General features: G+C 37.0%; 1 protein-coding gene across 1 annotated transcript in view; it reads right to left on the bottom strand.

Moving 5' to 3' along the window:
- Positions 1-16,122, bottom strand: part of TAOK1 (TAO kinase 1) — a 153,051-nt gene that overhangs the window by 95,413 nt on the left and 41,516 nt on the right. The window contains exon 2 of the mRNA XM_003483075.4: positions 8,075-8,296. Within this exon, the coding sequence (XP_003483123.1) occupies positions 8,075-8,206 (132 nt within the window). The 5' untranslated portion in view covers positions 8,207-8,296. The remainder of the gene's footprint in view (positions 1-8,074; positions 8,297-16,122) is intronic.

The raw sequence follows: 16,122 nt of genomic DNA, 5'->3' as shown, positions 1-16,122 counted from the left end.
GATGCAGGTTGGATCCCTGGCCTCACTCACTGGGTTAAGGATCTGATGTTGCCACAAGCTGTGATGAGGTCAAAAATGCAGCACAGTAACTGCAGCTCTGATTTGACCCCTAGCCTGGGAATTCCAGATGCTTTGGGTACAGTCATGGGAAAAAAAAAAAAAAAAAAAAAACCAGCACAATAAATAGACTCAATGGGACTTAAGTATTGGGGTTACCTAACAGTCTTAAAAAAGAAAAAAGGGGGAATCAAATGGACATTTTAGAAGTAAAATGGGGAGTTCCTGTCATGGCGCAGTGGTTAACGAATCCGACTTGGAACCATGAGGTTGCGGTTTGGTTCCTGACCTTGCTCAGTGGGTTAGTGATCCGGCATTGCCGTGAGCTGTGGTGTAGGTCGCAGATGCGGCTCGGATCCCCTGTTGCTGTGGCTCTGCCGTAGGCTGGTGGCTACAGCTCCTATTAGACCCCTAGCCTGGGAACCTCCCATATGCCGTGTGAGCGGCCCAAGAAATGGCAAAAAGACAAAAAAAAAAAAAAAAAAAAAAAAAAAGTAAAATGTATGAGAAAAATGTCACAAAAAAACATGATAAAGTTTAAATGCTATAAGGTTTTTACACTTAGAGGTGGTAAAAATGCTCATTTAAGTTAACTATAGTAAGTCAAGAATATGTACTATAATCTCTAGGGTAACGATTAAAATAATAATAAAAGAATGCATAACCAAAAGGTTAATATGGGAAAAAAATATATCAATCATACTTTATTTGTTGTCATTTGATGTTCTGACATCTGTGGTCTCACTAACAGGAAAAGACTGTCCTCCCAGAGCTAGTTAATTCTGAGAGAAAGCGAACATGTCTTTCATATATAAACCACCAATCAGGAGCACATATATCCAAGGACCTCACACTCTGGGCCCCTATACTCAATTCTAATCACCACAGGGCCAAGAGCCAACAGCTATGGACAGCTCCTATCCCCCAGAGCCTGCTGAAATTATTTAAAGTAGTTCATCTTAAACTTGCTTATCCGTTTCACTTGTTTCTTCCCAGAAACCATAATAAGGCTCTCACCCATGTTTTTTCTCTTGCTTCCTCACTGACACCAATACTCTCCCAAACAGGCTACTTAGGAATGGCATGCCCTCTTCTCCTGGGATTTGTGAGTATAATAAACTATCTTTTCAATGGCAGCTATTACCTGATCTGTTGGCCTTTCCATACCTGACTTATAACTTATTTTAAAACAAAAAACCAGAGTTCCCTGGTGGTCTAGTGGTTCAGGATTTGGCACTGTCACTATTGTGGCTCAGGTTCAATCCCTGGCCTGGGAACTTCCGCATGCCATGGATGCAGCCGAAACACAAAACAAAAAAAAACCAACAAACACTTGATTAATTTCAAAAGATTCCAAGAATAAGGACTAAAGGAAGAACATAGAGGATAAAATAGAAATCAAATAGGAAAACAACAGACTTATGCCCAACTATATTAGTAATAGCATCAAATATAAATGGGCAAAACACTCCATTTAAAACAAAGATGAGGAGGTCCCGTCGTGGCTCAGTGGTTAAAGAATCCGACTAGGAACCATGAGGTTGCGGGTTCGATCCCTGCCCTTGCTCAGTGGTTAAGGACCTGGCATTGCTGTGAGCTGTGGTGTAGGTCTCAGACACAGCTCGGATCCCGCGTTGCTGTGGCTCTGGCGTAGGCCGGCGGCTATAGCTCCAATTCGACCCCTAGCCTGGGAATCTCCATATGCCACAGGAGTAGCGCAAGAAATGGCAAAAAAGACAAAAAAAAAAAAAAAACCCCAAAAAACAAAGATGAGGTAGAGGAAAAGCTCCTTGACACTGGTCTTGGCAGCAATTTTCTGGATATGATACTCAAAGCACAAGTAACAAAAGCAAAAATAAATAAGTGGAACTGCATGTTAAAAAAACTTCTCCACAGCAAAAGAAACAATCAACAAAATGAAAAGACAATTTATGGAACAGAAGAAAATATCTGTAAATCATATGTCTGATAAGAGGTTAATATCCAAAATATATAAAGAACTCATAAAACAAAAACTTAATTAAAAAAAAAATATGCCAAAGACCTGAACAGACATTCTTTCAAAGAAGGCATACAGTACAGGAGTTCCCCTCATGGTGCAACAGAAACCTCGAACCATGAGGTTACAGGTTCGATCCCTGGCCTTGCTCAGTGGGTTAAGGATCCAGTGTTGCCGTGAGCTATGGGGTAGGTCGAAAACATGGCTTGGATCTGGCATTGCTGCTGTTGTTGCTGTGGCGGTGGTGTAGGATGGCGGCTACAGCTCTGATTAGACCCCAAGCCTGGGAATCTCCATATGCCACAGGTGAGGCCCTAAAAAGAAAAAAAAAAAAAAAAAAAGAAGAAGACATACAAACTGTCAACAGGCATGTGAAAAGGTCTTTCATATATATCACTAATCATCAGGGAAATGCAAATCAAAACCACAATGAGGTATTACCTCACACCTGTCAGATAGGCTAATATGAAAAAGACAAGTGGGGAGTTCCCACTGTGGCGTAGTGGTGTTAAGAATCCTTGTAAGGATCTGAAGCAGAATGGGCTTGATATCCCGCCTGGTCCAGCGAGTTAAGGATCCAGCATTGCCACATAGGTCACAGCTGTGGCTCAGATTCAATCTCTGGCCTGGGAACTTCCATGTGCCATGGGTTCAGCAAAAAAAAGAAAGAGGAAAGGAGGGAAAAAGGGAAAGAAGGAGGAAGAGATGGAGAGAGCAAGAAAGAGGAAGGGAGGGAGGAAGGAAGGAAGAAACAAGTGGTAACAAGTGTTGGCAAGAGTGTGCAGAGAATCCCTGTGCACTGTTGGTGGGAATATAAACTGGTACAGCCACTATGGGAAACAGCATGGAGGCTCCTCAAAAAATGAAAAATAGAACTACCATATGATCCAGCAGTCCTACTTCTGAATATATGCCCAAAAGAACTAGAATCAGGAACTGGAAGAGATATATGCACCTCCATGTGCATTATAGCATTATTCACAATAGTCAAGATATGGAAACAACCAAATCTTGAACTGACCATCAAAGGATGAAGAGATTAAGAAGATGTGGTGTGTGTCCACACAAACAACAGAATGTTATTCTATTAATCCTACAAACTCACTAAAAGAAATCCCAACTTTCAAAAAATGGGCAAAATATCTGAACAAAGATAAGTGAATGGCCAATAAATCTATGAAAAAGAACTCAATATTACCAATCACTGGGGAAATGTATTAAAACTTAACTGAAATACCATTACATACCCATTAGAAGAAACTCAAATTAAAATGACTGTCAATACCTATTGCTGGTAAAGATACAGAACAAACAGATTTCTCAAACACTGTAGATGGGAGTGTAAAATTTCTACTTCTCAGTGAAAAAGTCTGGCAACTGGCCAGAAAACTAAGCATACACCTGCCCCTATGATCCAACAACTCCATTTAGGTATTTACTTAAAAGAAATTAAAAACTGAGTTCACAAAAAGAATAGTAAGTCGAAAGATTTTAAATAAAAAAAAAGTCATTAAAAAAAAGGTTAATAAAGATTCAACACAGCAAGAAGATATAACAATTATAAACATTACAGGAGTTCCCATCGAATCCAACTAGGAACCATAAAGCTGCGGGTTCGATCCCTGGCCATGAGCTGTGGTCACAGACGTGGCTCAGATCTGGCATTGCTGTGGCTCTGATTAGACCCTAGCCTGGGAACCTCCATAGGGCAGTTTGACTCCAAAAAAAAAAAAAGACAAAAACAAAAACCCCAAAAACAAAACAAAACAACAACAAAAATTACCCACCTATGGACAGATCATTAAATATAGACAGTTCTACAGTAACGGCTGGAAATGTCAATACCCCATTCATAATAATGGAGAGAATAACTCGACAGAAGGTAAAAAAAAATAGAGAACTTAGGGGTTCCTATTGTGGCTCAGCAGGTTATGAACCCAACTAGTATCCATCAAGATGCAAATTCAATCCCTGGCCTTGTTCAGTGGGTTAAAGATCCAGCATTGCCATAAGTTGTGGTATAGGTTGTAGGCACAGCTCAGATTCCATGTTGCTGTGGCTGTGGCCGACAACTATAATAACTCTGATTCGACCCCTAGCCTGGGTACTTACGTATGCCGCAGGTGTGGCCCTAAAAAGCAAAAAAAGAAAAAAAGAAAAGAAAATAGAGGACTTAACACAATAAACCAACCAGATCTAATAGAATACATATTCTATACACAATAGTAGAACACATTCTTCTTAAGTGCATATGGGTCATTTTCCTGGACAAACCATATGTTATGCCAAAAATCAAGTCTCAATAGATTAAAGAAGATAGATATCATACAAAGAATATTCTCTAACTTCAATGGGATAAAGTCAGAAATCAATAACAAAAATTTACAAAATTGTAAAAATTAAACAGCACACTTTAAACAATGTATTGAAGAAGTCACAAGGGCTATTAGAAATATTGAGAGTTGAAAGACAACAAAAATACTCCTGCTGTATAGCACAAGGAACTATATCTAGTCACTTGTGATGGAACATGATGGAGGATAATTTAAAAAAAGAATAACTGGCTCACTTTGTTGTATGACTGGCTCATTGTGCTGTATAGTAGAAATTGAGAGAACAAAGGTAAACCAATTGTAATGGAAAAAATAAAAATCACTAAAAAAAATACGACATGCCCAAACTTAGGAAACAAATGAAAGAGGTTGCTCTGGAGGAAATTTATAGCTATAAAAACATTAAAAAATAAGAGAGCTCTCTAACAACCCAAACCTTACAACTTAAGAAACCAGAAAAGGGAGTTCCTGTTGTGGTGCAGTGGAAACAAACCTGACTAGTATTCATGAGGATTCAGGTTAAATCCCTGGCCTCGCTCAGTGGGTTAAGGATCTGGCATTGCTGTGAGCTGTGGTGTAGGTTGCAGACATGGCTCGGATCCCACGTTGCTGGGGCTATGGTGTAGGTTGGCAGCTGTAACTCTGATTTGATTCAACCCCTGGCCTGGGAATTTCCATATGCCAAGGTGTGGCCCTAAAAAGGAAGGAAGGAAGGAAGGGAGGGAGGGAGGAAGGAAACGAGAAAAACAAACTAAACCCAAACTAAACTCTCTAGCAGAAGAGAGAAAATAAAGATTAGAGCAGAGATAAACGAAAGAACTGAAAAACAGAAAAATCAATGAGACCTAAAGTTGGTTCTTCAAAAGGATTAATTTAGCTACTTGGACTAAGAAAAAAAGAGAGAAGACTCTCAAACTACTAAAACTGAAATGAAAGTGGCAATACTACTACTGATTCTACAGAAATAAACAGGACTATAAATAACTGAATGCTAGCAAATTAGACAAAATGGGCAAATGCCAAAACCCCCAAAACCTACCAACATTTGAAGATAAAAAACAGAATAGTATTACTTACTGTAACAAGCAAAGAGACTGAATAATCAAAAACTGCCCAACAAAGAAAAACTGTAGATCCACTGGGCTCTTAAATGGGCCAAAGAACTTAACAGAAACCTTACCAAAAAAGATAAATAAGCAAATAGGCATATGTAAAGATGGTCCACATCATATATTATCAGGGAAATGGAAACTAAAATAACAATGAGATAATGCTACACATCAGTTAGAATGGCCAAAATCTGGAACACTGATAGCACCAAAGGCTAGTGAGGATATGGAACAATAGGAACTCTCATTCACTGCTGGAGGGGAGGCAAAATAGTCTGGCAGCTTCCTACAAAATTACCATATTCTTACTTACTAAGCAAGAGCACTTGATATTATTTGCTTAAAGGAGTGAAAACATATCCATACAAAAACCTGTATACAGAGTTTTATTAAGGGCAGTGAAAATACTCCATATGACAGCATAATGTCATTATAACATTTGTCCAAACCCAAAGAATGTACAACACCAAGAGTAAACCCTGATATAAACTATGGTGAGTAGGATATGTCAATGTAGGTTCATTAGAACATTGTACATTGAACAATATAAATCATTACTGAATGTAATTTTAAAAGACCTAAATAAATGTTTAGAAAGCCATCTCATGTTCATGGACGGTAAGACTACTTGTTAGGATACCAATACTACCACACATATTCTAGAGATTTAAATAACGCCTGTCAAAATTCCGACAGGTTTTTTTTCACAGAAATAGAAGTTAGTCTTTAAATTCATATGGAATTGCAAGGGGCCCCAAATAGCCAAAACTGTTCTTAAAAAGAGTAACAAAGTTATTCCTGATCTAAAACCCACTACAAAGCTATAATAATCAAAATAGTGTGGTACTAGCATAAAGACAAATGGAATAGAACTGAGAGTTCACAAATAAATTTATACAGTATAGCCAAATGATTTGAAAAGGACATTAAGATAAACCAAAGCAGAAAGAAGAGCCTCTTCAACAGATAGACAATTGGATTTCCATATGCAAGAGAATGTAGTTGGACCTCTACCACACAACATATTAACTCAAAATGGATCAATTATCTAAACAGAAGAGTTAAGACCATGAAATTCTTAGAAGAAAACATAGGGATAAATCTTTGGGTTTTAATGAATTCTTAGACAACACACCAAAAGCTTGAGTATCAGAAGAAAAATATAGATAAATTGGATTTCATTCAAAGTTAATCCTTCTGTTTATCAAATGACATTATCAAGAAAGTGAAAAGATTAACCCCACAGAATGGGAGGAAATACGTGCAAATCATGTATACAATAATTTAATATTCAGAATATTTAAAGAACCATTATAACTCAAAGAGACAAACAACCCAAATATTAAAAAAGGCAAAGGACTTGAATACATTTCACCAAATAAGATACACAAATGGCCAATAAGCACATGAAAGCGGTTCAACGTAAGTCATCAGAGAAATGCAAATCAAAACCACAAGATATTACTTCAGATCCTGTAGGATGGCTAAGAGGCAGTTGAACACAAGAGTAATTTGAACAATGGTACACTGCTGATGGAAACGGAAATGTTGCATCTACTATGGCACAGTTTGGCAGTTCCTTGATAAGTTAAACACAGAATTACTGTGTGATCCAGTATTTTCACTTCTAGGTACATACTCAAATTTGAAAACAGGGACTCAAACAGAAACTTGTACACCAATATTCACTATAGCATTTATTCTCAACAGCCAAAAGGTGGACATAATCTAGTGTCTATCAACAGATAAATGGATAAATAAACCATGGTACATACAAGCAATGGAATATTATTTAGCTATAAAAAGGAATGAAGTACAGATACATGCTACAACTTGAAAGACCCACCAAGTCATTATGCTATACAGTATGCTAATTGAAATAAGCTATATATGAAAATACAAATACTGAATGATTCCACTTATATGAAATAGCTAGACTAGGCTAATTCATAGAGACAATCAGATTCGAGGTTACCAGGGTCTGGGTGGAGGGATAAACGAAGAAGTTACTGCTAAGAGACACAGAGTTTCTTCCAGTTTGGGATGATAAAAAAGTTCTGAAAATCGATAGTGGTAATGTCACAATGTACGACATTGTTGAGTATAATTAGTGCCACAAATTATACACTTAAAGGTGGTTAAAATGGCAAATCTCATGGGTTTTTTTAGAATAAAATATATACACACACAAGAAAAAAAAGACTTTGATACGTATCTTTCAGCCAAATAATAATAATCCTAGATTTCCACAACACTAAAATTCACTCTGTATGAAACTTTACAAAGACAATGTTCTGCAAAACTTAATTCTATAGCAATGTAAGTCATATGACTTCTAGAAACAATGTACCAAAAATTCTTAACATTAAGTCAAAGTAAAATATTCTTCCCCACTTTTCCCATAATCCAAGAAATTCAATAAATAAAACTATCTTGATATTATACACACAACTTATGCAAGTGACTATAAAAGGGGACTAAGGCATATATCTCTTTATATTATTGTTTTTAATTTTGCCAGGACTAAATTTTAAGTAAATGCTGGCCAATTAAGACATTAAGCCCTTAGCACTTACAAAATACACTGCTCCAAAGCTTCCATGGCCAATTTCTCTGAGATCTGTGAAGAGCTTCTCTGGATCTTCTTTGAAGAAGAGCTCTGCAATTTCAGGGTCCTTCAGGCTGCCCGCACGGTTAGTTGATGGCATCCTGCTGGGCAATCAGCTATCTGACTCTAATTTTATACTGCTATCCCAATCCTTGGTTCATCTGTATGAATGAAGCCACGCTGGCATAAACTATTGCAGAGAAATAAGAAAAGAAAAAAAAATCAGGAAAAGCAAAGACTGCTAAGAATAATTAGTATAAGATCATTTTCTGATAGCATATATAAAATTATCTCAGACTTAAAAATTTCACTGAAAAGGGAAAATTGTGATCTACTACTGCAGTAGTTCCTAAATCTGGCTCATCATCACAATCACCTGTAGTGCTTTAAAAATACAAGATTTGCATATACATACTTACCATACATATACAAATTAAATAAATCTATCTTGAAAGGTTATCTGGTCCTTATCTAACTCTGATATAGTGAGGTGACTGGCAGAAGAGATAATAGAACATACAGACTATTAAAAACATGCATGACAACTTAAGACGTACTTATAGCAGGTTTCCAACAACAGGAAGATTCCCATCTATTAATGATATTCAAATATAAGAAAATACACAAAGGGAGTTCCCGTCGTGGCGCAGTGGTTAACAAATCTGACTAGGAACCATGAGGTTGTGGGTTCGATCCCTGCCCTTGCTCAGTGGGTTAACGATCCGGCGTTGCCATGAGCTGTGGTGTAGGTTGCAGACGCGGCTCGGATCTGGGATCCCGCTGTTGCTGTGGCTCTGGCGTAGGCAGGTGGTTACAGCTCCGATTCGACCCCTAGCCTGGGAACCTCCATATGCCACAGGAGCGGCCCAAGAAATGGCAAAAAAAAAAAAAAAAAAAAAAAAAAAAAAGAAAATACACAAAGGATGTAACTCAGTAAATCGCCTTCCTTTTCCTTTCAGATATCATATGTCAGTGTTTAAACAACTCTTAACACAGACATTCCAAAGAAAAATGCAATGGGATAAAGTAATGAATTTAACACAGACAACAGCTTTCCCTGTAAATCTGATTCACGTTAAAATATGGCCTTTATCAAATCTACTTGATTAAATAAAACATTACAGATAACCAATAAATTACCTGGTGGTTTTACTATCAGTTCCTTTATATCAGCTTGCCCAGTTTAAAAAAAAAACAAATTTCTGTCATAATTGAGAAGCTTCAGAACCTCAGTTCTGGAATGAAACTACATGGGTATGAAACCTGGCAACACTATTTAGAAGCTGTGAACTTGAATACCCTTATTTTCCTAATCTGTAAAATGAAAATAATGTCCTACCTCATATAATTGGTTGTGAAAGTTAAATGAGGTAACAAATAAGCATAGATTAGTATTCAGGCATAGTGAGCACTACATTAAATGTTACCTATTTATAACCTAAATTCACCAATTAAAAAGCCTCCAAAATTGATTTTTTTTTAAATTTGTCTCCTAATTGATTTTACTAGACTCTATAGTCAATCCTCCTCCACGTCATACAACTTCTAAGCAGGTAACCACTTATGGCATTTTTAGTGAAGTCCACTGAACCAATCTTAATTCTTGCTAGAAAAGTTCTTTCAAACTACATAAAACATATTTACATGTCTTTTGCACCTCCTCAAATTTACAGTCCACGGCAAAATACTTTTTTTTTTTTTTTTTGTCTACAACCACAGCATGCACAAGTTCCCAAGCTAGGAATCAAACCAGCAACACAGCAGTGCAATGCCAGATCTTTAACCCACTGAGCCACCAAGGAACTCCCTCAAAATACATTTAAATTGTTAATTTGTATTCTAACATACTTTCAAGGTTGTCCCATATATTTTTACCAATTTTCCTGCTCAGCAAGTTCCCTACAAGGTGCTTCAATTATAGTTCTTCTGAGAATAAGGAGTTCCTGTTGTGGCTCAGCAGTAAGGAACCCAATTATTATTCACAGGGATGCAGGTTCAATCCCTGACCTTGCTCAGTGGGTTAAGTAAGTATTTAGCATTGTCATGAGCTGTGGTGTAGGTTGCAGATGTGGCTCAGATCCCATGTTGCTGTAGCTGTGTTGTAGGTCAGCAACTGTAGCTCCCATTAGAGCCCAGACCTGGTAACTTCCATATACCGTGGGTATGGCCTTAAAAAAAAAAAAGCTACAGGAAAAAAAAAAAAAAAAAAGGAAACATAGTTCTTCTAAGAATATGTAACCACGGGCAAGTTATTTAACTTATCATTCCTAAAATGAGGTGATCAAACTAAATTCCATAAAAATTATTAATCTATCTGTTTAAAAAAAAAAAAACCAAAACCCTGCAGTGTTACTTAAGACCTTATTTAAGAACTCTGAATGATCAAAATTATAATATCCTTATTACAAGATTTTACATTAAAAATTTCTAACCAGTTCCAAAATTTGTATCTTATCTAACAAATTTCCACTCAAAATCTTTCAAGATTTGATTAAATGGAATAATGTTTGTAAAATTTTAAATTAGGAAGAGGTGGTCACTCTCTCTTCATGCTCTAAAACATTTTATAGCATTTACGGCAATTATTTATCTTTCTCCTAGACAGGTATGCTCAATGTGTCTCATTAATCTTGATACTACCTGCCTACATCCTACACCCCACTCTATGTTAATATTACATAAATATTTGTTGAACTAAAAGAATAAACTTAATTCTTCTCTAACACCCCTAAAAACAACTTCATCTTCACAAATATTTATCGAATAGCACATGAGTATGATATGCAAAATATTAAAATTGATAGGAGAGAAACAGAGTAAATTCATAAGGACAATACCCTCCAGAAAATCTGAGAAATAAGAGATAAAGTAATTGGAACATTTATAAATTGTTGAGAAAACTGAGAACTTGGGAAAAAAACACAAAAATTAGAAAATTATATACCTATTGCATATCTTTTTTTTTTTTTTTTTTTTGTCTTTTGTCTGTTGTTGTTGTTGCTATCTCTTGGGCCGCTTCCACGGCATATGGAGGTTCCCAGGCTAGGGGTTGAATCGGAGCTGTAGCCACTGGCCTACGCCAGAGCCACAGCAACGCGGGATCCGAGCCGCGTCTGCAACCTACACCACAGCTCACGGCAACGCCGGATCCTTAACCCACTGAGCAAGGGCAGGGACCAAACCCGCAACCTCATGGTTCCTAGTCGGATTCGTTAACCGCTGCGCCACCACGGGAACTCCACCTATTGCATATCTTACATAAACATTACTGATAAACGGCTTAACATGCCTCTCAAATCAATGAGGAAAAAAATCATTTGATAAAAATAAGTGTGTTGGGAGACTCCAACAACTATTTGGAAAAAAAAAAAAAAAAAAGCACCTGTTCCTCAAACCAAACATCAGAAATACATATGGGTCAAAAATGCCAACATTAAAAAAATGAAATTATACAAATACTGGTAGGAAATACATGTTCCTCTGAAATCAAAGAATGAAAAAACCTTCCTAACTATGATCTAAATCCAAAACAATAAGGAAAAAGACTGATATATTTAACAATATAAAAAGAAAACTTGGGAGAAAGGGCCATGGAAAAGGACATTTCAAACAAAAAGGACAAATAATAAACTTGAAAAAAGATGTTTGAAACTTATGTTTACAAAGCGTTAGCATTCCTAATATGTAAAGAATAAAAAAAAAGGCAATAACCTAATACTCCTACATTCTTAATCTACAGTTTCCAAAAACAGGTGTGTGCACACACACACAAAAATACCAGCACGCAACAATCTGGCAAAGAAGGAAAAAAAGAAAGAAAGAAACAACCATTAGGAGTTCCTGTCATGGCTCAGTGGTTAGTGAATCCGACTAGGAACCATGAGGTTGAGGGTTAGATCCCTGGCCTTGCTCAGTGGGTTAAGGATCCGGCATTGCCATGAGTTGTGGTGTAGGTCACAGATGTGGCTCGGGTCCCAAGTTGCTGTGGTGTAGGCCGGTGGCTACAGCTCCAACTGGACCCCTAGCCTGGGAATCTCCATATGCCATGAGTGCGGCCCTAAGAAATACAAAAAAAAAGAAACAATCATTAAACATATGAAAATATGTTTAACATCACTCAGAGATAAGATATGCAAATTAAAACTATCCTAAGATTTCATTTTGTTCCTATCAGAAAGGCAAAACTTCACTATATGCTGATGACAGGGTAGAAGAGAAGTATACACTCACATACAGTAGCAGTGGTAATGCAAAAACAGTACAATGCCTATGGAAAAAAATCTAGCAAAATCAACATAAATCCATATAAAAATTCTTATACAAAATATAAGAAATGATAAAAGCACAAAGTGAAGAACTTGAACTCATTAACACTGTTGATGGTAGTGTGAAATGGTACACCCATTCTGGAAAACTGGTTAACAGGTGCTTATCAAGTTAACCATTTACTATATGAAGAAGCATTTCCTTAACAAATTATCACTTACTCAAAAGAAATGAAAACATAGGTACACCAAAAAACTTGTACACAGTAGCTTTATTCATACCAGCCCCAAAATCTAAATAGCACAAATGTCTATCAACAAAAATATGTATAATAAAATATTCACACAAAGACTTTTTTTTTTTGGTCTTTTGCTAGGGCCGCACACCACAGGCATATGGAGGTTCCCAGGCTAGGGGTTCCATCAGAGCTGCAGCCGCTGGCCTAAGCCAGAGCCACCAACGCAGGATCCGAGCCCCGTCTGCAACCTACACCACAGCTCACAACAACGCCGGATCCTTAACCCACTGAGCAAGGCCAGGGATCACACCCTCAACCTCATGGTTTCCAGTTGGATTCGTTAACCACTGAGCCGTGATGGGAACTCCCACACAATGATATTCTTTTCACATCAATGAAAAAGAATCTTCTACAGATCCATGCAGCAACCCATAAGAGTATCTAAAGCATCATTGCTTAGGCTAGAAAAAAAAACAAAAAATACTGTACGATTTCCCTGATAAATTCTCTAATAGGCAAAACTGGTTAACAGTAACAGATTCATGGTTGATTGGGGCCAGTTGGGGAAAAAAAAAGGGAATTGACTACAAAAGGACTCACAAGAAATTTCTGGGGGGATAGAATGTTCTACATCTTGACTGCAGTAGTGAATTACTCTTGTCAAAGCTCCAATTATATTAAAATGGATACATTTTAATGTATGTCTATTATATCTCAAAGTAACAACTCTTAAAAATTAAATGCTTAAGGAGTTCCCGTCGTGGCGCAGTGGTTAACGAATCCGACTGAGAACCAAGAGGTTGCAGGTTCGATCCCTGGCCTTGCTCAGTGGGTTAAGGATCTGGCATTGCCGTGAGCTGTGGTGAAGGTCGCAGACGTAGCTCAGATCCCGCGTTGCTGTGGCTCTGGGATAGGCCGGCGGCTACAGCTCCGATTCAACCCCTAGCCCAGAAACCTCCATATGCCATGGGAGTGGCCCAAGAAATGGCAAAAAGACCAAAAAAAAAAAAAATATTTAAATGCTTAAAATCTAAGAGCTCTACATAAACATATAGCAAATTTATGAACACGATATGGAAGGATATGTATTTAAATGTTAATATTTCCTCTGATAAAGTAGCGCTATGAAGAGCATTACTTGTTTGCCTAAACATCTATATTAGCATTTTTATAGCAACAACTTCTATAATTTCAAGAAATTTTACTTTAAGTTTGAGAAAAATAAAAATATTTTTTAGACTAGAAGAATACATTCTCCAACTACTTCAACTTATAAGACTAGTACATTTTAAAAAATGCGTCAAAAAGTTAAAAACAAGAGGAGTTCCCATCATAGTGCAGCAGAAACGAATCCAACTAGGAACCATGAGGTTGCAGGTTCAATCCCTCAGTGGGTTAAGGATCCGGCGTTGCCACGAGCAGTGGTGTAGGTCGCTGATTTGGCTTGAATCTGATGTTGCTGTGGCTGTGGTGTAGGCCAGCAGCTACAGCTCCAATTAGACCCCTAGCCTGGGAACCTCCATATGCTGTGGGTGTAGCCCTGAAAAGACCAAAAAAAAAAAAAAATTTGAACACAAAAACTGAAAAATCCAAAGCACACAAAATTAAGGGTTATTATTCCTTATAGAGAGAGGTATTTAAAATCAGTAAGGAATACTTAATCCACCGAAATGTAAATGGCCAAAGGATATGTACATTAATATCAACATTCTATAATATAAATAGGTAATATAAGTGATTGGGGACTGAAGTCAAAACTTGAAGAATAATGAGTATGGCCATAAGTTTTCTGATTTAATTTTCCCCCTTTATCTTCCAGCTTTGACCTAAGAGTGTGTCCTGAGTTACAAAACTGTGTTCAGGATGCTGACAAGAAAAACCTTAAAAGAAATTATCCCCTTGTTCAAAGGACCAGGAAAAGAGTCATCTGAAGATGGTGGGGGAAATGCCGTTTTCTGGTCTTTGCTTTTTTCTCTTCTCAGCCATAGAATTGCACTGCCACAGCAACAGAAAAACCCCATGAGAAAACCAATCTCTCTGACCAGAGAAACTAGGAAAACAAGGTCTCTGTCATCCAAAAAGTATGACGGGAATTCCCATTATTTTTTTTCCTCCTATCCCTTCTTTGCCCACTTCACTTAATGGCAACCCCAATTATGGGGAACTGTACAATGCATATGTCTAAAAGCTCTGAGAGAAACCTGTCTTTCTGGAACTAAAAATAAGACCACTAGAAACTGAAGAGTAAGGGGGAAAATCATGGAGAGCAGAGAGCTAGAAAAGAGATTTCCTAATTCTGTGTATAAACCAACATGAACAATGTCTTATGTTTTTGTAAAATAGACCCAAAGAAGTGCCCAAAGACTATACTAGAGAGAACTAATCTATGATATAAACCACTGTCTAAGTCCCAGACTACCACTGAGAAGAGGCATAGTGCAAGGCAAATCCAAAGACTGCAGTAAAGGTTTTGAAAACCCTCATATTAGAACCACCAACTACATACACAAAGGGAGACAGAACTTGCCATCTAAACTAGTTGGATTCTGCTAAAACAAACAAATCAACATTCTCCAGAGGACATTAACAGGATCAGAAATGACAATATTCAAAATGTCCAGGATAAAATCCAAAATTAACTCTATATGCAAAAACAAATAAACAAATAAAACATGCACACACACACAGCCGGAAAATGTGGCAAATTATCAGGGGAAAAGACAACCCAACAGATGACTCACATTGGAATTTTCACATAAAGATTTTAAAACAGCTATTATAATCATAATAAATAAGGTAATAGTTAACACTCTTGAAACAATTGAAAAGACAAGTTCTTAGCAGAGAGAAACTTAAAAAAAAAAAAAAAAAAAAAAAGAAGAAGAAGAACCAGCACATGGGAAATTCAGAACTGAATAACAAAGTATTAGAAATTTGAAAAAAATTTCATTGGGCTCAACCACAGAAGAGAGATGACAGAGGAAAGAGTTAGTAAACATGAAGAGAGGGCAAATGAAATTATCTAAAATGAATTGAGAAGAAATGATTGAAAGAAATAAATGGAGCTTAGTGACTCACAAGACAGTATCAAATTGTGTTAAATTTCACATAACTGGCATTTGTATAAGGAAAAGAAAAATAAACGGATGAAGAAAAAAATATTTTTGGCAATGACAGAAAACTTCCCATATTTGACAAAAAATATAAACTTGGAGATTCAAGAAGCTCCGTAAAGCCCAAACAGAAAATATTCAAAGAAAATCAGGCCTAGACACATTTTTAACAAAATGCTAAAAAACAGGAGTTTCATGGTATGTTCAGTGGGTTAAGGATCTGATGTTGTCACTATAACAGACCAGGTCACTGATGGGGCTTGGGTTCAATTGCTGGTCCACGTATTTTCACATGCCATAGGTGTGGCCAAAAATCAAACAAAAAATGCTAAAAAAAAAACACACAAAAATGTGAATGACCACAGATTTTCATTTAAAAAAATGGAGTCCACAGAAAGT

This window comes from Sus scrofa, chromosome 12 (genome assembly GCF_000003025.6).
Source record: "Sus scrofa isolate TJ Tabasco breed Duroc chromosome 12, Sscrofa11.1, whole genome shotgun sequence".
In the NCBI taxonomy this organism is placed as follows: domain Eukaryota; kingdom Metazoa; phylum Chordata; class Mammalia; order Artiodactyla; family Suidae; genus Sus; species Sus scrofa.
The sequence above is the reverse complement of the archived record's forward strand: the minus strand, read 5'-3'. Positions and strand labels throughout refer to the sequence as shown.